Genomic DNA, 25,255 nt, shown 5'->3' on the forward strand with positions numbered 1-25,255 from the left:
CCAGCTCCTCACCTATGTCAGGTATCTGCGGGACAAGGTGATTGAGGCGGATAACCTGTTTTTTCTGTCCTCTTCAGTTGCACACTACAGGAGAAGCCATCTTCAGTGTCCTTGATAAATTTATCCAGGAAAATGGCTTGTCTTGGGACTGATGTGTTGGCCTGTGCACGGATGGTGCATGAGCAATGATGGGCAGTGAGCGTGACCTAGTTGCTCTTGTTCAGCAGGTTGTTCGACTTGTGAAATGGACACATTGCATGGTCCATCACGAAGCACTAGCTGCAAAAAAAATGCCAGTTCTCCCTGACTCCGTGCTTATACAAGCAGTGCAAATAGTAAAACTCATCAAGTCGTGGCCGCTAAACTCTTGCTTGTTTGGGGTCCACTGCCAGGAGATGGGGTCAGAACACAAACAGCTACTTCTGCACACGGAAGTTTGCAGGCTCTCCAGTGGGTGGGTGTTACAGCGGTTGTACGAGTTACGAGGGGAAGTCAAGTTGTTTTTGATAGAGATCAAATCGGATCTGGCAAAGCATCTGGATGACGCTGGACGACTGGATGTGGCTTGTGTCTCTGTCCTATTTGCTCGATATATTTTGACCGCTTGAATGGCCTCAACCTGTCTTTGGAAGGCTGCGAAACTCAGGTTTTGCTCCTCGCAGATAGAGTGGACGCCTTCACACAGAAACTTGACCTCTGGTATCGCCTCATCCGTTGAGGGCCCAGCTTGCAAAAGGTTGAGAACTCCTGGCCTAGTCCACAGCAGGATGTAATGAGAGGTGGTGGGACATGCGACTACACTTCGACCAACACCTCTCCCTTCTGCTAGGATCAGAAATAAACCACTACCAGACACCATCTAATTAGCCTAGCCACGGAAGTAAAACACTAGAAAACACCAGCTAATTAGCCTAGCCACCAGTAGTAGGTAAGAAATGATGGGACATGCACCTACACTTCAATCAACATCTCTCCCCTCTGCCAAGATCAGAAGTAACACACAAGAAAACACCAGCTAATAAGCTTAGCCAACAACAGTAGGCAGTGTGCGGCACATCGTTGGTGTTTTCAAGTGGGAACCTCCCTTCACCGATGTTTCGTTAGGTTAGCCCACACCTCAAGAAGGCTTAACAGTGAGCTCCATTGTCCCGGAACCACCTCCCTCAATGCAACCACCACGCCACCATGTGACTTTCAACCGACAGATTAGATTAACCCTACTACAACTGCTACCTATTAACAGTACACAGCTAGCCTTACCTTTAGCGTGCTCCATAGCTAGCGTGTTTCCTCCTTAGCCACAGCCACTCACTCACTCGCTTCACAGCCAGGGATATATTTTTTACAGCGACCCTCTGTTCTTTCCCGCGAATGCCCAACTCATACAGGAGAGCAATGGTGGATTTTGCAACAAATCCATGGTAGCCGACCTCCACTGGGGGCACATGGGCGCTCCAGCCTCGCTGCTCAGCTTCCGATGCCATCTCCGTGTATCTATCTCTCTTGCTCTCATTCACCTCCTCAACTCTGTCTTCCCATGGGACAGTTGATTCCACAAAGTACTCTTTCCTTTCTATCTTGGACCACAACAGCAAGTCCTGTCTTTTGAGGGCATGACTATCTGTTGTGGAATGGTTAGCCAGCCGTCTAAATCGGACCTCAGCTCCCAGGCTCCGCCCACACTTAGCTGCCCCGCGCTGTGCCTGATTCTTGCTGGTATGGTCTTATCTCCCTCCTGAACAAACATAATATGCCTATTCTCCTATCCCGCAGATGCGGAATTTGATTCAATCCGTTTTTCCTCAATTGCAGCTGCTAAGCATTTCAGAACCTGGTTTTGACGTCGAGTATATCTCCCTTGGGAGAGGCTAACCCTGCAACCTGTCAGAATGTGGCTAAGTGTACATACACAAGAACAAAGTGGGCAGGCAGCATCCTCCTCTAACCACTGGTTTAGGTTCTGGGGAGATGGCAACACATCATAAATAGCCCCTCATAAATCTAATCCCACTAGCCTCCATGCACCATAACTCTCTACACTCTCCCAGTTCACCCACTGTCCTTGCTTAACCTGCGACACTGCCTTCGTGCATCTCTTGCTTCCTCCTGCCTATGATTTTCTTCCACTTCCATCTTCCTCTTTTCTGCTGCTGATGCCTTGCTCCACAGAGGTTTCCCTGCACACAGTCCCAGGCTTCCACGCCCTTGCTGTACATGACCTATGGTATCCCTAAGTCTGAGGGCAGTCTGTGCTTCCTGAACCGCTTCTCTCGGATTCCACTTCCTCCCTGTTTTAACCGTGGGGGCTGTATGACTAACTACTAAATCTTTCGACTGAGTAAGAGTCATCACCAGTTTAGTCTTAGTACACTAAACTCCTCTATTAGACTAATTACTGGGAGCTCCAGTATGCCTTTTTTTATACAAGGCTGCATCACTTAAGCAGCGTTGGACACCAAGCCATATCCTAATTGATGAATTAAGCATCCTTTCAAGCTTCTCAACCTTTGCCAGAGGGACCTCATATACTGTCAGTGGCCACATTAGTCGGGGCAATAACCCAATTTGCATACACCATAACCTCAGCTTGTCTGGGAGCCCTGACCGGTCTATGCTCGAAATGCCTTGAATCATTTCTTGTCTCAAGCAGGTTGCTGTTTAACTTATCCAGCAGTCTGCTAGTACATGGAGCAGTTGACATCACAGTCATCATGTCATCCATGTAGGCCCTAAATGGGAGGAGACGAAGCCCTCCATGCAGCTTCTCTCCACCTACTACCCATTTCGAGGCCCTAATATTCACTTCCATTGCCATTGCAAAGGCTAGTGGAGAGATTATACACCCTGTCATGATGCCTACCTCAAGCTGCTGCCATGTTGTATTGCAGTGGTCCCCAACTTTTTTGCGACACGGATCGGTTTAATGTCGGACAATATTTTCACGGACTGGCCTTTAAGGTGTGACGGATAAATACAGGGCTTTTCACAAGCGCCGGCTGCCAGCCATATGGTCCACTACACAATTGAGTCCAGCCAGCTACTTCAATGACTATTATTTGTATAGCCCACAGGCTATAAATATTCATTTTAAATTGTAATAAAATTTAATGTTTATCTAACGGACAGACAATAATGTCAAACTGAACTAAGTTGTGATTCGCGCTGCTTTTACCGATAATAACCACAAATTACTCTGATCACCGCCGACTTCATTGATCAAGGGAGAGAAACTCATCCACAGCCCCGACATGCGGTGTTTATATTAGCAGCTATCAAAAGCCTTTTGATATTCGAATAAATCAGTGTCCTGCACAGAGCCCGATATCTGCCGCCAAATCTCGTGTTTTCCTCGGATGCAGAGCGCTGCCACGATCGTTTAAGTGTGGGAGATCACTATACAAGCTGTATATACACACAGTCGTCGTTCACCTATGAGCCTCCATTAACGATCGTGTAACAACATATTTGATTTGTTTGATTGAAAAAAAAAATGAACAAAAATCTATGCCCTTCAGAGATCAGTCTTTATGGGAGCTGACCAGAACTTGTTTTGAAGCTTGAAGCTTCTACAATGAGACAGTCTGTCAGGCCACAGAGTCAGAGTCAGGCAGATATATCAGCATCAGAGAGAAAATCCCGGGTCGACGCGGCACTCCTGTTCACATCAAAGTCGCTGAACCAAATGCATTAGCCAGGTCTCGAAATACAGCATGCAGGTCTCTCTTCTCTGGCTTTGCTAACTGAATTTGGTGCCAAATCATGCTGGTGTGCTCTAAGTGTCCAGAAAAGCTGGAGATTCCAGCCTTTTGCACCGATGTATCAGTCAACCCAATTTTCTCTAAGTAACTAGACAGCCTTTGTGCCACAACACTGAATAAGACCTTCCCTTAAACATTAAGCAAACTGATCAGTCTACACTGACTTTTCTCTACTGAGCCCTTCTTTTTGGGAATAAAAATCCCCCCTGCTCTACACTATACCTTGGGAATAACTAGTTTCTTCCATACTACCTTCATCAATTTCCAAAGAAATCACGATATATCTGTTGCGCTGTTATACAGCTGATACGAGACTCCATTCAGTCCAGGGCTGAAGAGGCTCTTGCGCACCTCACCACCTCCTGAACTTCATTCTACCTTGGTACAATATCATCCCGCTACGACACAAAAATGGGCATTCCTGTCGTTAGGGGGGTTCATGTTCTCGCAGATAGGAACACCCCCTTCTTCTTCGCCTACCCACGCTTGTCAACATCCAGGCTGCGACACAAAAATGGGCGTTCCTGTCGTTAGGGGGGTTCCCATTCTCGCAGATAGGAACGCAAAAGGTAAAAAGAAAACACTGGGAGCCACAAAACCCTTTTGACATCTAAAATGAAGATAACGCTGTATATATAGTTTTTACCTCTATGCTAGGCCTATGTATAAAAAAACTATAGTATGTTGCATTTATGAAATGAAAGAACTGCTACAGAGAAAACAAAATTTATTTATGCATTCATAACAGGGATTTATCCATGGTTGGTTTACCTCCTGTTGAAAAGTTCATAAATAGTGGGCTGGACCTGCCAGCGGGTGTCGCACATTAACACTTATGACGTATTTTGAGCGACAAAAAATTAAAGCCATTTTATTTTTATTTAACAATATCACCATAAATTAAAATTCAGAATTATAACAAATTATATACAAATAATAGAATTATATTAAAAAGAAACTAAAATTAAATACATTTGAATTAAATACTCAATAGCAGTAGTATGTGTGCTGCAATGCACTATGGGAGTTCAAATTATATTATAACAAATTATATACAAATAATAGAATTATATTAAAAAGAAACTAAAATTAAATACATTTGAATTAAATACTCGATAGCAGCAGTATGTGTGCTGTAATGCACTATGGGAGTTCATTATTTTTGGTTGATGTTACAACCATGAGTGTAGTGTGGCATTTAATGTCATTCAGTTGTTGTGTAGCTCTTGCTCGTCCACTATTGAGTGAATAGTTGCCCACGCAGTTAGAGTGAAAAAGTGAACGACTTTGATCAGCGTCCTTGCTCCACACCACTCGCCACAAACAGCCACAGCAGAGGGACGAAAGAGCCGCATGCAGCTCCGGAGCCGCGGGTTGCCGACCCCTGCACTAGCTAGTTCTTTCATTTGACTAGTTATTTTTTCTCGAATGCTTCAAAATAACATCTAGTCAGATTATACGACAGGTAGCATAGAGCTACCATAGTAAGCTAAGCAAGTTAAAGAATGTTTATTTAAACTTAATAAACTTAATAAGCTTACATTTGATTTACGTACATAGTCAGATATCAGCTAGGATCGAGTTTACTGATTTGGGTAATGTTGGGGTTGCGCAGCAAGCATATTCGTTTTCAACAAGAGCAGTTGAGTGTAAATGATTCTAAATCTAAGTGACTTACTTAAAATAAAGTTGTTGAAAAATAGGACATTGGCAATTACCAGACACTTAATAAAAACTCAAACAGTATTTCACTCCAAGGGTTATTTATTTTTCCATTTTTGTATTTAATGAAAACAAAATAATTTCACTAGAACAATTTGAACTTTGTAAAACATAGAATTCCCCTTGAACATTTTTTAAACATTGTTTTAAACAAGAGAATTTTCATATTTTCTACGACTTTTAAACATTTAAAAAATATACAGTTTCTCGTCAACAATTTTTTTTTTGAACGTGGAAAAAAAATATTTCTCTTGAACAATTCAACATTTTAACAGGATAACATGAAACATATCAAAACAGAAGACCGGAGAAGTTGGCATCCTTTGTCTTGGCATTTTGTTGCTTTGGGCTTGTGGCCACTTGACAAAACTGACAGATGTAGCTGTACATTATAGACATATAAAAAACATTGATCAGTTTAAATTTACTTTCACCCTTCTAACACTAGCTACTACCTGCTGCATTAGATGGTAAATAGTCTGTATCCATATCACTTTTCTAGTCATTGCGGTCACTCAAAGCGCTTTTACACTACATATCTACATTCACACATAAAATGAAATTTATATTACCACAGTACATTGTTAATTTGGATGTTATTGTTTTATATAGCATGGCATGGAAATAAAGATCACGCTGCTTCGTTTGTCCAAATAATCCTCACTTGAGAAAGCTAAACTCCGTTAGCTAACTACATAATAACCAAGCTAGTAACAAAAAGTGCATATATAAATTATGTACCTGTAGAAGACTGTCACCAAAATGTTCTAAAAAGCCATGTTAACGGACTCCATAACAAAGCAATGTGGACACCACACCATCCCTCTTAGTGGCAGCTACCACGTTAACAATTTAACGTAATATAATTTAATTATGTCAGTGAAATCAGATTCTTCTTATTTTAAATTTGTCATCTCTGTCCAATGTTTATCATTTCCAAACCTGTACACATTGTGTTTTAATGTTTAACTTTGTCAGTGTTTCATGACTGTAAAAAATCACGTCCACAAAAACAATATCTATTTAAAATAAAATAAAAAATAACATCCAAATTAACAACGTATCGTGGTAATACAAGTATTCGCTGCAAACTTTGGCCTATAACTACACATAGCCGTGTTGTTTATGGACGAGATAACGATTAGCTGTTAATGAGCCATGCTTGCTGCTATTAGTAATATCAGATTTGGATACAATAAAGACAACACAACAGTTATGTCAGTCACACAAATGAGAATACTTTCCAGTAAATGTTGTCAAAATAAACAATAATCAACTTACTGACATAATCTCTCGGGACCATCGCGTTTTCTTCGGGAGACAGGAGAGATCTACCTGTGTACACACGTTTGATAGCGAAATGACAGCGTTCCCAGCGTCCCCTGCGAAACACTTCACGATTGGTCAATGAAACGCTACCTCATGTCATGACAGAAATGCCCAGGCCACAGCCAGACCCTTCTCCCTTGGTGGGCTATCGTCACAATGGTTACTTATTTCTCCAACTGGTGGAATAACAGAGGGGAGAGCCATCTTCCCAAACCTTTCCTTATCTTTGTGTACCTCCACCAAGTACTCCTCCAGTTCCTGCTTTGGCACCATCAGTCTGCCATTCTTCTCCTGAAAAATATTCAACTCTGAAGGTGTAAGGCCAGAACTCAGAACACAGAGATTGATTAACGGTAGATGCCGACTGTATTGAACAGAACCAAATCAAAATCACTCAAGAAGGCAAACAAATGCAACGTAAACAACATAACAGTGGCTTGAGACACGGACTTGGATGAATGGCTGGGGTGCATGACAGGACAAAACACAATGGCAAAGGACAAGGGCAGAAGCAAACTATATATACACATAAGGGTAATGGGGAACAGGTGGAAACAATCAGATATCAGGGAAGACAGGCAGGTGACACGTGAGGGAAGAGCTAGTGACAGAAGGGGTTTGCCTCCCTCTGGGATGAACAGTTAAGGGAGTGTCCTGTGCAGCAGAAGACATAGGATAATGAGGAAGAATAGGTAACATTGTGAAAGACCACGACCCCTCTTAGGATGTATCATCAGTAGATAGAGGGAGTAGCTGAATCCAGTCTATAAATCGAAATTGTATGTACATGCATTGTATTTAATCTCTTCATCTGTTCTGTTGCTGTAGGTGGTGGTGTCAGATGCTGGTCCTAGTCCCAGGCAGAGTACAGTGTGGGTCATAGTTAAGGTCCTGGATGAAAACGACAATAAGCCCATATTTCCTGAGAAAGTCTACCAGGTGAAACTTCCAGAAAGAGAACGCAGAAAGAAAGGTGTGGCCATCTATCGCGTGTTTGCATATGACCGAGATGAAGGGCCCAACAGCGACCTCTCATACAGCATTGTGGATGGCAACGAACATGGGAAGTTCTTCATTGATCCTAAGACAGCAGTAGTATCATCACGCAAGGCCTTCACTGCAGGGAACTATGACATCTTAACCGTATGTCCACCATCATCGTTTTACATTAATGTGTGACAATTTTTCATTCAATTTTGGTTAAATATTATCTTTTTCCATACGCTTATCTACGGTTGGGTTGTGGTGGCAACAAGTAATGAACTCCAGATGGCCCTCTCCCCAGCAACACATGCTTTTTTCTGCTCTTCCTGGTGAATCATGAGGTGTTCCCAAGCTAAACAGAATATACAGAATAACAGTGAGCGCCAGTGTTTGATTACTTTTAAGCCAGTTCTTTAGATGTATTGTAAAACTTGTATATGTATTGCATTCCTGTATTGTAAGAGGTAAACTGTGCCAAATGTGACTGCCTTTGATTAACAGCACTAAGTGACTAAAAGTGATGCGTCTTAGTGGTAGGTTATTATACAAGGAATACTTAAACAATTTAAAATTATCAAAACTTGAATGAATTACACTCAAACAGTAGAACGGACGAAAACAGGGACAGATGTAAATCAAGCACTGTGTTGCATTGGATCATTTACACCAGGGGCGCCCAAATTCTTCTCAGTGGAGAGCCAAAATTGAATCCGGGGATTTTGCAGTATGGGTATATGAATATGGGTATATGCATATGCAAAATAAACACTATCACAAATTAATTTTGAAAAATTAATAACAATGGTTACGTGTTTCACTATGCTAAAAAAAATTACATAACTATCTGGCTTCTTTAAACAAGAAAAATGATTGATTCTGAAATATTTGAAGACATAAATGGAACATTTAATACCATAGGCAAAGTAACATGGGATAAAACATGCCCGAAATAAAATGTACTGTATATAATGTACTTACTACTGGAATTAACAGGTCAAAACATGTCCGAAACTAAATCAGCACTGTACTCCCTGCAATGAACAGAACAAAACATGCCCCAATTAATCATACAGACTTAAATCATACAACATACACTGCAGCAGAATTGGTAGTCATTTTCCAAAGTTTTTTGATTTTTTGTAAAAACTAAGCAGCAACCTCTTTCCATATTCATTCAAAGGCATTAGTTTTAGAGTACAGGAAACAAGTGAGAAAGTCCAGAGATACTGTATATATTCCATTCCTATGCCATCCCACCACTGCCGAGGCCTTATCTCAGATCCAGTGTTGCAGAACATTTTTCCTGGCACAAAATGGTAACCAGGACTAGTTCAAGCACCTTCCTCAGAACCTTTTGCATTTCACACATAACACCACTCCAGTATATTTGTGTTTTTGCCCAGGGCCAGAAACAGTGAGTTAGGTCTTCAATTTCTGTCTTACACTTAAGACAAAATTGAGAGACATCTTTCCTGTATTTGGAGAGATGGTTTGTGCTATATGCTGTATTTTAAATTAGATCACTTTTGCCAAACAGTTATCTCCTTGCATTATCCCACATCTCCTCAGTTATGACAACACCCAGCTCCCTCTCCCAGATAACTCCCAAAATCCAAGCGCAAGATTTGAGCAATCCCTCAGACCAGCATAAAAGGTTATGATGGAAGCATTGCCCTGTAGTACTTGTTTCTCCATCTGTGTGACATTCATATCAGCAAGCAGAGATGTTTCTTTTAAAATGACTTGAAAATAACAGAGATAACAAAGATCATTTCTCGATATGCCATATTTTTCCATAACTTGATTAAAAGTCATGAGAATAGGGCCATCAAAAAGATCACTTAGCAAATATATTTTTTATAGTTGTCCAACATTTAAAGGCCCTGTCCAAGGTTCCTGTGAGGGTTAGGGTTCAGCGATTGGGGTGAAAACTGACGTAAGCCTTGCCTTACCTTCCATATGCCGTGTGACCCTCCATGCTTTAACAGTATTAATTGTAACTGAATTGCTGCAGAGCTTTTTAATACATTTCAGTTTATCAATAAAAAAGTAGATTTCTAAGATACATTGCTTCCTCAATCAGGCTTGTCCTGATTGAGGAAGCAATGTATCTTACCCTCCAAAAGTATTGAATTATTTGTCAGCCACAACCACTGCGCTGGCGTGTGACCCCGGAACAAAAACATCCAAGAAAGCCAATCGCAGAAGAAGAGGAGAAACAAAGCCGCTAGAAGAACTGTCTGAGGGATAGCGTGGATCTTACCTGCACCAGAAGTAGTGCGAACATTACGTACGAGATTGAAAACTGTAGTATTATCCGTCTGGTTGTTGTTTGAAATGCTGGTCTGCCGCATGAACGACTCTTGTTTATTATGTTGCATAATAGGTCAACCGGAAATCGGGCCGTATTAATGTATTAACGTATTAACCTTGAGTTTCTCTATGTCTCCGCCCTCTTTCAGCCACACACGCCATTTGATTTCATCTTGCATTCATTCAGTCACAAGAGAGTTTTGGCGTAGCTTTGTTCTGCCGCCTGTCAAAGATCATTTAAAAAAAATCTGAGTCAGTAGGCTATATCAGAAGTCCATAAGGCACAGCAGGAGGTGACTTTTTTCACAAACATGGTATGTTCTTTTGACAATGATCCTGTGGATGAAGGTGCAGCATTACTGCGCAGAGAATTAAATATTCATTGGGAGATGCTTTAGCATTTCCTGACAATTATCTTTTTGAGCGGTACCATCAGAATCTGTTAGGACAAAAGAAAAACTTAAAGGACAATATTTGTATGAATGGGCTTAAAAAAGACATCTATAGGCCTGTTACATTTTACAAAGGCACTTGTGTCTTGGGGGTGGACTCAGAAGATGAGCTCCCTCCAGGGATTCCCTTGGCCACTGGCCAATATTGAGGCCTAGGGCTCCTCTGCCTCCGTTAGAGGTGGCGGTGCTGGGCCACCACCCATTTTATGGGCATCTGCCTTCTTTCTGTTGGCTGAGTAGAAGTCTGTGTTAGTTACAGGCCTAATTATTTAACAGAACACAATATAGATGCCTTAGACATTTATGTGTGTGAAAACAGTATTATGTTGGAGATAAAACTGTGCAGTCAAATAGTCACTTAATATTTACTTTAGAGTGTAATCATGATCAAAATGAGGTCCCTCCACGCTGAGGCCTTACCTGTTTGAACAACGTTTTTATATTTCATCTTAAGCTGCTGCCAAGTGTGCTTCCACGGGATTGCACATAAATGAAATAAATGAATAGGCAATAATACACAATAATATTACAGTTTTCCCCTGTAATATTATTGTGATTGCAAAGGACTACATTTAAAATTCCGCATTGACACGAGTAGCAATGTTCTCCCATGCCGTCTCCCCTGAAAGTTGTCGTACAAGTGTATTAAGATTTCCACTTCAAGGTTGGTGAAAAACGTAGCCCTTCACTTCCCCGTTGCCATGGTGACTCGTCTAATCAGGGCTCCATTGATGCTGGCTTTTTATAGTTGTGGCGCACGCGCTTAACTCCGGGTTGATTAAACCAACTCAAATCTGTAGTTCTGAAACCGGAAACTCAGAGTTTTTTAACTCAGAGTAGATTAACTCAGAGTTTACCCCAGGACCCCAGGTCTGTTCATTCCTCACGCAATGAACAGCATACACTACATTACTCTGTTTTTGTCTGGGTGTTTTGTCTTTGGGATGGACCAGTTTTTGTCCAGGTGTATTGCCAGGTCTGACAATGTTCTTCCTTCTGCTGTGCTGGGATATCTATCACGCAAAAATGAGCAACCTCCTCAACGACAAAGATGCTAGGACGTGACCCAACTAACACTTACAAAACCAGAATAATAAACTACTTACAACAGTTGGAAAAGGAGAAGGCCATCGACAGACTCCTTTTATTTTAGACCTGGCAATACACCTCGCTTGTTAGCTTTCGCTAGAGGTTCAATTGCCACTGCAAACAGAACTGGCAACAAAGGACAGCCCTGTCTGGTACCTCTGTGCATCGCAAAATTTGTGGACCTAAGTCCGTTGGCTGTGGCTGCAGCCGTTGGTTGGGTATACAGGACTTTCAACCATATAGCATTGTTAGTAATAATTAAGCAAAGAGCAGTTGTAAGTAGTTTGTGGGCTACCTATCCACTATGGTGATCTTAAAAAGAATCTGGCAAATCCACCAAGAAACGCACTGTAGATATGTGATATATGACCTGTTGCATTATTAGTCGATGTGCACAGTTTTTTATATAGGCATTTGGGTACACATCTTTTATTTACCTCTCATCCCACTGGCTCCACCATATGCCCGGTAGATGAGGATAATTTTCTAGTCATGAGGAATAATAGCAGTCTTTAAATGCAGTTTCTATGGATTTCACTGTGGCTGACATCATAACAATAAAATCTCATCTGCCTGGATTGATTAAAAAAATCACAGCTTTGGACTTATTTGGCAATGTGCTTTTCTGTATGCTCTCTATTGTGTGAGAGGGAAACCAATAAAAGACGTTACTTACGCAGCTCCATTTGTGTAAACAGGAGAAGCCCAGCATCTAAGCCCATCCCCGATCACAGGTCTGCCACTTAATATTAATGTTGGTCTAGACCCGTCCAAGATCTTTTATCTTCAGCTTTACTTTCATTGTCATCATCTGGCATTGTCTGCTATCTTGGTTCTCACAGGAAGAGTGAAATAATAAGATCAATGCAGAGTGAAAAAAATAGAATTTTAAACATAATAATTAACGTCACTTATTTAGTTTAAGTTTAAACATTAACTTGACAGATATGCCTTTGACCGTATTTCTTCAGATCAAAGCGACTGACAGTGGGCATCCCCAGAAGTCCTCCACAGCTCGACTGCACATCGAGTGGATTCATCGACCAACTCCTGCAACTCTCCCACTGATCTTTGATGAGCCATTCTACAATTTTACCATCATGGAGACTGACAAGGTGGCTGAGATTGTGGGTGTAGTATCATTGCAGCAGAACACCATCCCCTTGTGGTTTGAAATCACAGGTAAATTCCCACTGTAGGTAAGGACAGTGCTCTGTCAGCTGAAAGTGTATAGCCCAGATACTATGGCCTTTCTGCACACTAATTTCCTTTGGTTTTCATTGAGAATTAAAAGTGCATATCCATCTGGATAAATTCTGGCTCTCAACAGCTACATCTCCTGTCTCTGTTGGTTGATGATTTGTTCCCATCTATCTCAATTCTAGTTCTTTTTATTTTTCATTTATTCTTTCTTCATTCATGATATTCCAGTGTATACAACCTTGTTGTTTTTTAAACATTTAATCTGAATCAAACCTAATCTTTATACACATACCTCTATGAAAATAATCTAAAACTGAATTTATTCTAGACAGGATATTTAGCATTGCAGCAGCACAAAGATGTCAGTCGGAAGATCACATGTACTGCTTACAAATGTTACAGATGTAACCATATGAAAATGTCATATCATGATTATTGTGACCAAAAAGGTTATCATTATTATAGTAAATGGTAAATGGACTTGCTTTTATACAGCACTTTTCTACCTATTGGTACTCAAAGCGCTTTTCTGTAAATGGAAAAGCAAATTTATTATTATTATTGTTTTTATTTAAAACCAAACACATTTCAATGTTTCCTTTAGAATAAGTTTTTAACACAGGATGTTTTCTTCTCAAAATTTACCCGTCAGAATTCGTGTTAGCTTATTGCTTATTTGAAGGATCCCCATTCAAACCATATTCGAATATTCATATTCATATTGGAAGTGGACCAGACCTAGTGTAGCAGAAGCAGACCAAACATGCGTAATTAAGTGGCAGTGTTGTTCTTACACAGCAGAAACAGATATTGCTCTGCTGCTGTACATGTCTGGTCAATAGCATGTATTTTTACAGGAGTAACGTTATGTAGCACTTAGAACTTCAGTTTCCTCTATTGGTGAATATAGGGAAGTTTGACAGACATACCATGACATTCTCCACTATTCCTAAGTCCACATATTATGTATTCAGCTACAAGTTAACTTACCTTGCACTTGATGTATGGTTGTGGGTGGTGTTCATGGACATGGAGAAGTGTTACCTGCACTGTGCAGGTGCCTTCCGCCATGTTTTCAGAGCAAACTGCGCATGCAAGCCACGTCTGAGGGCCGGAGTGCTGCTGCCTCTCCAAAAATGATGACATTAAAATGATAATAACATTTTGAAACGGTAATACTAATGGTCAGGAATTTTACTGTGGTTTATCATGAATCAGCTAATCGTTACATTCCTGGTAGATCAAAGTGAAATGAATTTGTGTCTGAACTAGTGGTGGGCAAGTAGGTTATTTTAAGAATAAATGACACATAATGCTGTATGAAGACAGTTTCAAAATGATATAGCTGTCAAAATGAGAAATGGTCTATTGACACTAACAGCTCTATCTTGTACTCTTGTTTGTATCATGATGAGATTCTTCATATGTGCTTTAGCCACATGTATGTATGTATGGCAGGAGTATGTTTATCTTGTTCCTCTTGCTGCTCTTTTCTCCTCCTCTCCCCTCTCTTTGTCTGTGTCTACAAACAGATGGAGCCCCTCATATGAGTTGGGTTCTGCTCAAGGTTTCTTCCTTTTAAAAGGGATTTTTCCTTACCCCTGTTGCCTTAGATCTTGCTCTGAGGATCTCTGGCCATGTTTTAAGGTTTTGTGTCTTGAGACATATTGTTATCAACACTATATGAATAAAATTGAATTGACTTGAATAGATAACCAGCAACTTAGTTGTGGTGTTCCATGTACAGTGGTTTGAAAAAGTGTTGGCCCCCTTTCCTGATTTTAGCAGCAACCACTGCAATCAAGCTTTTGTGATGACTTGCAATGAGTCTTACAGCGCTGTGGAGGAATTTTGGCCCACTCATCTTGGATTTCATCGCAGAATTGTTGTAATTCAGACATCTCAATAGGATTCAGGTCATGACGTTGACTAGGCTACTCCAAAGTCTTCATTTAGTTTTTATGATGTGGACTTGCTGGTGTGTTTTGGATCATTGTCCTGCTGCAGAACCCAAGTTCACTTCAGCTTGAGGACACAGACAGATGACTGCAGTTCTTTGGATGTTGTTGTGGGGTCTTTTCTGATCTCTTGAATGAGTCATTGCTGCACTCTTGGGGTAATCCATGTTTTCGCCATTTGTAGATAATGGCTCTCACTGTGGTTTGCTGGAGTCCCAAAGCTTTAGAAATGGCCTTATAACATTTTCCAGACTGATAGATCTCAATGACTTTGTTTCTCATTTGTTCCTGACGTTCTTTGGATTTTGGCATGATGTCTACCTTTTCAACACTTTTTCACAACACTGTATGTCCTGCCTGCTATAATCTGTTGTTATGTACTAGATTCCCTCATCTTTGCACTGCCTGTACCTGGAATCCTGCCTGGTATGGTAGACCCTGACCTCTACTGATCTTGTCTTTAGAACCTGTCATCCGTGACCTTGTCATCTTGGTCATCTTTTTCTCTGCCTGTCTCAGTCATCTTTTTCTATTTTTGTTAGACTGAATGATTCAGAATGGACAGAATCATTTTCAAAATATCAAAATTCTGATTGATGTTGTGGGGTTTATAAATGTTTATATGACACTCTATATAATAATTTTATTCAATGTTGATTAAGAGTTAAGTTAAAATGTCTCATCAGAATGATATAATTTGGGTTAAAGAAAAATTGTCCATGTAGCCATTCTGAAGTTTAGAAATCTGAAAAGGACATATTGGTTTGTGAAACATGCTTAAGTTATTTATAGTTATAGTTATTTATTATTGTTTTGTGTCAAACAAACTCTCATTTTGTCGTTTCAGTTCACTAGTATCAACATTAATAATGTCATTTAATACTTAGAATATTACTTAGTACTTAGTAATACTTACTTAGTAGGTAACTTGTACATGCCATAAACATACTGTAAGATTTAATAGAGCTTCACCGCATCAGAAGCAGTTTATGTCTATGTCTATGTACATTCTCCTAATCTCCTTTCAACACACTCATTCACACCAATTCTCCTGTCCTATCTCCTATCTCACCCTCTCTCTCTGTAATGCTTCATGCCTGGAAGGTCCCAGGTCTTTCCGTGAGATGTTCTATATTCTGCAAAGCCCTTGTGGCAGCAACTGTTCCTCAGAAGGTATCTCACTTTTAGCTCCCACTATCTTTGCTTCTGTGTCTGCAAATCCTTGTCTTTCTGTTCTTTTAGTTTTCCTTGTTTTTTTCGTCAGCACTCATGCTCCATCTCTGTGGTTTTCATCTGTATTGCTGACACTTTCCTGTGATTTATAAGTTGGAGGTGATTGTTTAAAAGTAACCAATAAATAAATAAATAAATAAATAAAAAATCAATTTCAACAACTCTTCAGTACGGAAGCCCTAGGGCAGGTCACATGACAGAACTCTTGAATTAAATATATCGAGACCTCAAGAAAACAAAACGTTCCCTACAAATAAATAAATAAATTAAAAAAAAAATGCAACCTAAAGTGCTTCACACAAATAAAAACATAAAGCAACATTACAACATGAAACAAGATAAAGAACCCCTACCACCCCCACCCACCCCATACAGACAAATACTGAAAAAAAAAAAAAAAATTTGGCCCTGTAATTATTATTTCTATTTTATCTATATAAATTCTACAGAAAAGAAAAAAAGAAAAAAAAACGATTTCAGTTTTCATGTAGTGCATTACTTGGTGATTGTTTGTAATTATGTGTCCTCAGTTTTGTATGTAAATTGAATCATTCATCCAAGTAATATCCACTAAACCAGTTCATTGGCTTAATTACTTGATATTTGCAAGTAAAATGTAATTGAGTGACATCAGAGAATCTGGCAACCTTCTCTGTATTCGAAGCATGACGTCAAAGCCCCTCCCCACATTTGAGAGGTCTTTCGCCAGACACGTACTATATGTCATGGGCTACATTTCAACTAGGTTGGCGGACTTGTTGACTGAGACGGGGAAGAACGTGAATATGGAACCATAAAGGTAAGTTTTAAGCAAAACAAATGTTGTACGTTCCTGTTTGCTCACCTACTTAAGTCAGTTTCTCCGCACTGAAAGCAGAGGCGGCTGCAGCGTTAGCAAATAGTGTATTTTCCTGCTAGCTAGCTAACTAGGTAACTTAACCAACTTTGCTGGCACGAGGTAGTCCATGTCCAGCGCTTAGTGACCACCTAAGCAACACATGCCTGCCGCCTTAATTAACGCCTTCACAGACACGCCAACAGTGATGTTTAGTTTAAGGAAACAAACACAGACCGCTGGTTAAAACATAAATATACATCATCTGAGGCAGAACTTCCTCAAAAAACACAGCGGAGCCCGAAAAACTAATGAAAACAGCACCATGTGATGTCAACATTAACAACGTTAATCCTCAAACAGGTAACTGACGTTACTATAGTAACACGTGTCAGGTGATATTGATTAGCGTGATACTGAGTGTCTTATCAGCTAAACAAAATGTCAATTTTAAGTCACTCAGATATTTCTCATTCAGCAGTCCTGAAGAGAAAGACTGACACATCCTCACAGATGTTGAAGACGTATGAAATTTTCATTGTTGATACTGATACAATAGACTCGAGTTAATTTATGATGGTAACTTATGTCTATTTTCGAACACAATAAATCGACCACGGTCTGGTTTGAAATAATTTCGGTCTTAAAAGTTTTCGCACTGCTGCCATGACGTGTAATGTTAAAACAAACAAACGATGTGCATACTCGATGCAGACGACTGCGCGGTCTCCGTGTATACGCACTCGGTTTCACTCAACTCAAGTCTTCACACTGACTTGTCCTGATCTGACACGGTAAACTGGAATATGAAACCTCAAACTTCCGCGGACAGTGCGCGCGGGTCAGCTCACTCCAGTATGGGTACAGTACCATAAACTGGATTTCCATACACGCTCTATTTCCACACCGCCCCAGCATTTTTTTTTTTGGTTCCTTTTTTTTTGACTACCTTTTCCATTGCTTCGGAGTGACCCCCGCTCCCCCCGCAGGCGGGAACCTCCAGGTCTGAGCGATGAAGCCCATGCGGAAGTGCAAAAAAACTGCAGTTCATCGAGTGGCCGCTTGAGGCTGGTTGCAAAAGGGACCAAATCCCCATAGACCCCCATGTTAAAAAGCCCAACTTTACAGCATTATTAAACATGTTTACAGCCTGGTTCAAAAAATGGTTTTGGTCTCAATGGTTTATTTCACTATTCATGACAACTCTTTCGTTTCATTTTTATTAAGGTTTTATTAAGGTTTAAAATTCTGCATAATTAAGGGCATTCCTGCTCTGAGTGACCAGCGGTAGCTTGAGCTAACTGGTAGCGGAGGGTTGGGGGGTTGGGTCTCAATATCCGACACGACCCCCTGCATAGGAACGGTGGGCTCTGCCTACTGCAGGCTTCATTTTCAAGGTTCAGAATCCAATGGGTGACGTCACGATGGGTTTCTCCATAGTATATACATTCAATGTCCCCCTGATTTTGTGGGCTTTAGCCACACCCACGCTTGTTGCTACTAGCAACAGCGGGCTACACAGTAAAGTTATGTTCCAACAACCAGTGAACGAAAGACAACAACCGTTATGCAGTAATGAGCTTTCAAGCAGAACACAAGATAAGATAAAAACTTAAAGGAGCACTGTGCCAACAGTGTAATGGATTCAAGGCAAGCTTCCCTACCGGCACTCCCTGATCTATGGCTGTATATTGCGTCCATCTCCTCATACCTTTTGATCAGGACCACTCGTATTGTTGTGCCCCTTGGCTGCCCGATAATCAGCCTTCATTTTTTTTAAGTCTCTCCTTCATTTGTTTTACCGTCCTGATAAAGCCAACTTTGGCTATCTCAGCCGCGATCCGCTGGAAAACCTTGTCGTTCCAAGAGGTCCTGTCCCATTCCCACTGTATACTCTCTTCTCCCAACAAGGACAGAAAAGCCCTCAACTCCGGGTTGGTATAGAACGGCATTACTTTTACAGTCATCATTTTAAAAAATGTGCTGACACGAGAGCAGAAAGTTGAAAGTGATCAGGTTGTTACTACTCAATACCGTCTGTCTAGTCAAAACATCCTGCTTTTTTCCTGGCACCGATATTTTTTATTTTTTATTTTTTATGACCAATCCGTAGTAAGCAGCGTTCTATGTCACATTTTTGGCCCCGATTCACCAACTTCGGACCGACCACAGAGGATGTACTAAAAAGTACCCAGAAAAGTATCCCTTTGATCTTGTTAGGCCCACTTTTTAGTAATGGAAATAGCGATTTAAAGTGGCTGGTGCGGGGTGGTGTGGAGGTTGGCCATGTATGGAAATCATTAAAGCAAAATCTTATTCATTCAAAAGGTACATTTTATGCATGGTAGAACCAGAAACATAATGTTGCGCATCTATTGGTTTCTGCTGTCTATACCATCAATTTGGAGAACTGTTTTCACTTATTCTTATTAAACTACTTTCAGAAACTTTCCCTTTGTAAACTGTAGTGTAAAAATAATGTCACATCACGTACAACAGCAGGTTATGTTATTAGTTAGGTGTTATTATATAGAATTTATAACTTTTTGATGTTTGATGAAATTGTGACCATAGCACTGTGTAAAGTGAGTCACTGATTCTTGTCATTATATTTCTGTTTTCCTTTTAGACTTGAACAGGAAGTCACAACAGTCTTCAAGAGCATGAGGAGCATCACTTTGTATGCACAACAGCAGCGGCTTTGGACTACAAAAACAAGACACCTGGCCATACAGGTAATATTACAAATTGTACACATAATTTGTAATATACGATGTTGTTGAGATGTTGAGATGATGTTAAATTAAAAAAATGAAATGTCCATCCTCAAGGTTTTTTTTTATTTTTATAACTAAACATGCGACCTTCTGGCTGCTAATTTGGACTCCACTTAACTTGTCACATAATTTGTTCAGTTTGGTTTACTTTTGAGATGTTTAATTTGTATGTCTCAGGTGCCACAACATGAGATGGATGTGTCAGTAGGTGCTTTGTCATTCCGCATTTAATTTATTCAAATTGTACACTGCTTTACTTTTGAGCTTTATAACAGTCTCTGAACTCCCTTGATGTATGTGCTCTATGTATATGTATGCACTGTTTTGAAATTTGCTAGCAAGAAGTTCTATGGCCATGTGTTTGTGGTTATAATGTAATGTAGATATTTTAAATATATCTATGCCATTTCAAATGTGAAATAAAAGTGTCTTTCAAACATCGCCTAAGCTGCAAATATTTGTTTTTGGAAAATACTGAATTATTGTTTAGTAGAATTGTAAAAATATTTACTTAATTTGATTGATATGAACTAATACATACATAATAAATATACATACAAAGACAATTAACATTTCTGTTGTGAGTGTGCGTCGTGTCTGAGTTTGCAATGCGTTTCTCAGTTTGCAGAGCGTGTGTTGTGGGTCTATTTACATGCGTTTTCTTAATTTAAACTGTGTAGAGCTCTCTCAGCCACTTTACTAATAACAAATAACTATCAGTTGTACTAAAATAGACATTAACTTATTATCGCGGGGAAACGGGAAATAATATTTGAACGCATGGCCAATTAGAGCTTCCGTGCTTCAGTGACTGCTCTGTCTAAATCTACTTTTAGCAGAATCTTTATACATTCTTTATGAAAGCAATGCATGTCTTGATGTAGAACTTCAAAGGCAGATCCACAGATACATTCAGATCTCCAACTATATGCCAACAGATTCGCCAAACTAATGGCTACTAGTCAGCAGAGAAACACATCTTCTAGTAATCTACAACTATCCACATCACTTAACACCTAGTTCCTAGCAACTTGGGTTTAAACATTACAGCCTAGTATTGAACATTCACCCTCACATGTATTAATCACATTTGGCTCTCTCACCATTCGCATTTGTCACTAAAGTTATTCATACTTCTCCCAGCAGGCTGTGTCAGATCAACACAGGGGCCAGTAGCCTCAGTGTTGGTGATGGTTAGACTGGGTCAGGCTGGATCACAGACCATCAGATGTCTGAGATCATGCAAATCACCCAAGTAATATCAAACACCAGCACCTACTTAAAGTCTGGCCAAACTTCTGAGCAGACTCAAAAAAAAGTACAGACACAATAGAGGTCCAGGTGTCACATCTATAATATTCGATACAGGTGCTGTGATTACACTGTTCTAACTTGAACTTAAAATACCAAACCTTGGTTTGAATTGAGAATCAGACAAAGACACAGGCAATATTGGAAGTGCGCCACATGCTGCCATCATTGTCTTTCAAATCGACAGAACTCTAAGATTTATATCAATCAGTGTAGTTGTGATACAGCTTTCTAGGATAATCAGTTGGTTTAAAGGGCTGGGCAAATGTGATCTTGCAAAACAATGATGCGGTTCCACTTCATGGGAACTTGGGAAACATTAGTGTTTTGTGACCAGTTATGTGTTCTCCTTTTCTGTGTTTGTGGCACACTGTCCCTTTGAATGTTTTTTTTTGTTTTGTCAGTTGTTGCAATGTTGTCACTGCATTTAGTAATTCTTTAATTCAGCATGTAAAGTCCTATTGAGACGTATTATGTGTTTTACTAAAAGTCCTTATCAAAACTGAAAAGGGATATTCCAGGTGGTATCTCGTCACATACGACTTAGCCTGTAATACTGTATATATGGCATAACTGTCAGCAGATTTCAGCTATAGTTTGACTGAAAACCATATTCCACAAAATAAAACTTTGGGGTTGAGAGAGAGAGAGAAAATGTGACTGCATTTACATAACAAATTCATCATAACTGGTGGATTCAAAGTATGTCTGTATGATGTCAATTGTGTGTCTGTCCTTTGTCCTCCTGTTGATTAGGTGGGGACAGCGACAGTGTGTTTGATATACAGAAGAATGTGGGCACTATTATCATTGCAAAGCCCCTCGATGCTGAACAGCGCTCCTTCTACAACCTCACAGTACTGGCCACTGACGGCATCAACGCTGCATATGCACAGGTACCTTTATTTCACCAACTTTTTATGTAAAGTTTGGAACCTTGTAACTGATGGTGTATCAATATGAAATAATAACCCACTAGATGTGACACATGAAGAACCCATGTCCATTTTATTGGTCTACTTTGACAAACAAGAGCTACAAAATATGTTCCCGCAAAACTTCAATCTCGCATCACTTTCACATCGAAAATACTGGGTTGAAAGAGGATTTTCAGACACAGGTCAACCCGCCTTGGTGTGATTTCACATTGCCAGCAGTCCAGGGTCTGACCTCCTGCTGTGAGAGCTGCGTGTCTGAATGAACAGAAGAGAAATCAAATCAATATTTGGTATGACCACCCTTTGCCTTCAAGAGAGCATCAATTCTTATAGGTACACTTCCACAGAGTTTTTTTAGGGACTTGGCTGGCAGGGTTGTTCGGAACATCTTGGAGAACTAAACACTGAGGGTCGTTGTCACGCCACAGAACAAATTTGGGGCCAATTATATGACTCCCTGATGGTACTGCATGATGGATAAATATCTGTATGTATTTCTCAGCATTGAGGACACCATAATCCTGACCAAATCCCGAGCTCCATTTGTAGAAATGCAGTCCCAAACTTGCAAGGAACCTCCCCCATGCTTCACTGTTGCCAAGACACTCATTGTACTGCTCTCCAGCCCTTCGGAAAACAAATTGCCTCCTACAGCCTTCTACATAGTTAAAATTTTGACTCATCAGTCCAGAGCACCTGCAGCCATTTTTCTGCACCCCAGTTTTTATGTTTTCGTGCATACATGTCACTTGGCCTTGATTCCATGTCAGAAATATGGATTTTAGCTGCAATTCTTCCATGAAGACCACTTGTGGCCAGACTTCTCTGATTCATGTGAGAAGAGAACTCTTCTGAACAAGAAGAGGTACTGGACATAAAGGGAAGTATGCTTAATGTGTGTTTTTCATCTGCCGCACTAAGTTTTCTTGGCCAACCACTGCGTCTGCAATCGTACAAAATCCCTGACTTTGTGCTACATATAAGGATTGATGCTGGCCCGAAGGCAAAGGGTAGTAACACCAAATATTCCTGTGTCTTTTGTTCACTCACTTTGCATTTTGTAATTTTTTCCCCCACACCTGCCTAAAACTTTTGCACAGTGTGTGTGTTTCTATGTATACAGTACCCTCCAGAAGTATTGGAAGAAAATTTCCTTTTTTTTGTTGTTCACTGAAGACATTTGGGTTTAAGATCAAAAGATGAGTATGAGACGAGTTCAGAATGTCAGCTTTAATGTCCTGGTATTTACATCATGTATTAAACAACTCAGGACATACCACACTTTGTTTGAACCCACCCATTTGTCAAGTGAGCAAAACTATTGGAACATGTGACCGACAGGTGTTTCTTGTTGACCAGGTGTTGCCTTTACAGTTGATTGTTCAAACATTAAATCGCTCTACATGACTAGTCTACTTTTTGGCCTGGGTTGAAACCTATCATGTATGCATTTCTTGTTAAAGAGGATGAACCAACATGTAGACCAGAGAACTATCTATTGGAGAAAAGAAAGCCATTTTCAAGCTGAGAAAAGAAGGAAAATCAATCAGATCCATGGAAGAAACATTGGGATAGCAAACACAACAATTTGGAATGTCCTGAATAAGAAAGAAACTACTGGTGTACTGAGCAACAGATGTCGAACAGATCAGCCAAGGAAAACAACAGTAGTTGATGACAGAAATATTGCAAGAGCTGTGAAGAAAAAACCCGAAACATCAGTGACATCACCAACGACCTCCACCTTGCAGGGGTGAAGGTATCACAATCCACTGTTCGAAGAAGACTCCAAGAGCAGAAATATAGAGGCCATACCAAAAGATGCAAACCGCTCATCAGTAGTAAGAATCGGAAGACCAGATTGAAATTTGCAAAGAAGTACAGAGATGAGCCACAAAAGTTCTGGAACACAATCGTATGGACTGATGAGACCAAGATTAATCTCTACCAAAGTGATGGAAAGGCCAAAGTGTGGAGAAAGAAAGGAACTGCTTATGATCCGAAGCGTACAAGCTCTTCTGTGAAGCATGGTGGAGGTAATGTCATGGCTTGGGCATGTATGGCTGCTTCTGGAACAGGCTCATTAATATTTATTGATTAACAATTCACCAACCTGCCCATGACTCCTGTTATACTGACAAGCTGTCACATAAGATCATCAGCTATGTTTTATATTACTAGATCCTACGTGTTTCCTTCAGCTTGACATGTGTATCGATGACAGAAGATTGTTTATCTTTTTTCTCCTGCTCTTCTTCTATCTATCTTCTCAGTTTCTACCCAGCTGGCCTTCAGCAGATGGGTCCCTCCATATGAACTGGGTTCTGCTCAAGGTTTCTTCCTGTTAAAAGGAAGTTTTTCCTTGCCACCTTTCCTTTCCTTGCCCAGGGGGCGCCCTCAGGCTTGCTCTGGAGGTTGCAGGCCAGTTTTTGTAAAGCGTCTTGAGACAATTTGTATTGTTATTGGCGCTATATAAATAAAACTGAGTTGAATTGAATGTAACTGATGATGGTAACAGCAGAATGAATTCCGAATTGTAAAGAAACATTTTGTCTGCCAATTTACGGAGAAATGCATCCAAACTAATTAGGAGGAATTTTATCATGCAGCAGGACAATAACCCAAAGCACACTGCCAACAAAACAAAGGACTTCATCAGGGGACAAAAGTGGAAGGTTTCAGACTGGTCAAGTCAATCACGTGATCTTAACCCAATTGAGCATGCATTTCACCTCATGAAGAGGAGACTGAAGGGAGAAACCCCCCAAACCAAACAAGAACTGAAAGAAGTTGCAGTAAAAGCCTGCCTACTTTATGGAAATTAGTTCATCAATCCTCAATCAAGTCAGGGAAAAAAAATGTATATACACATACATACACACACACACGTGGGTTAAGTATTAGATAATGCAAATTCTGTGGAATAATTTTATTAATCTGGTATAGGCCATTTTGTTCATTGTTCTGGTTTGATGTTAAAAGACAGGAGGAAGTATTCAAAAACTCTGTGCAGTCAAACTATTGCAGACGTACTTCGCGACATGGATCTAATGATCTTTATGTTACCTGTACCTGTATGTCTTCTGTTCTGAATTTTTAAAAACAGCCCAATCCCAGCCGACAGAGCAACGTGGGCTATGGTAGGTTCTAACGTGCAGGACATTCCGTCGTGTGTCAAACCTCTGTTGAACAAGTCCTTGATCAAAGTAGTGTGTGCCTCCAGCGCTGCCATGGTAGCCTATTACATTACCCCATAGACATATACCCGGGTAAGACTGCCCACTGTGAGAGCTGCTTGCCTGTTTTGTCTCCCTCGCACGTCATCGCTTTCATTGCTGAGAAACAATCGGTGG

The 25,255-nt window shown here is 40.3% G+C and overlaps 1 protein-coding gene across 9 annotated transcripts in view; it reads left to right on the top strand.

Moving 5' to 3' along the window:
* fat3a (FAT atypical cadherin 3a) overlaps nt 1-25,255 on the top strand; it is a 222,755-nt gene that overhangs the window by 53,733 nt on the left and 143,767 nt on the right. For 7 of the 9 annotated variants that reach the window (XM_047593725.1, XM_047593723.1, XM_047593724.1 and 4 more), the window contains exons 5-8: nt 7,638-7,952; nt 12,619-12,829; nt 15,913-15,981; nt 21,721-21,860. In XM_047593725.1, coding sequence (XP_047449681.1) covers nt 7,638-7,952; nt 12,619-12,829; nt 15,913-15,981; nt 21,721-21,860 — 735 coding nt within the window. The remainder of the gene's footprint in view (nt 1-7,637; nt 7,953-12,618; nt 12,830-15,912; nt 15,982-21,720; nt 21,861-25,255) is intronic. The other 2 variants (XM_047593719.1, XM_047593720.1) reach the window with 1 other exon arrangement.

Source organism: Mugil cephalus, chromosome 9 (assembly GCF_022458985.1).
Source record: "Mugil cephalus isolate CIBA_MC_2020 chromosome 9, CIBA_Mcephalus_1.1, whole genome shotgun sequence".
In the NCBI taxonomy this organism is placed as follows: domain Eukaryota; kingdom Metazoa; phylum Chordata; class Actinopteri; order Mugiliformes; family Mugilidae; genus Mugil; species Mugil cephalus.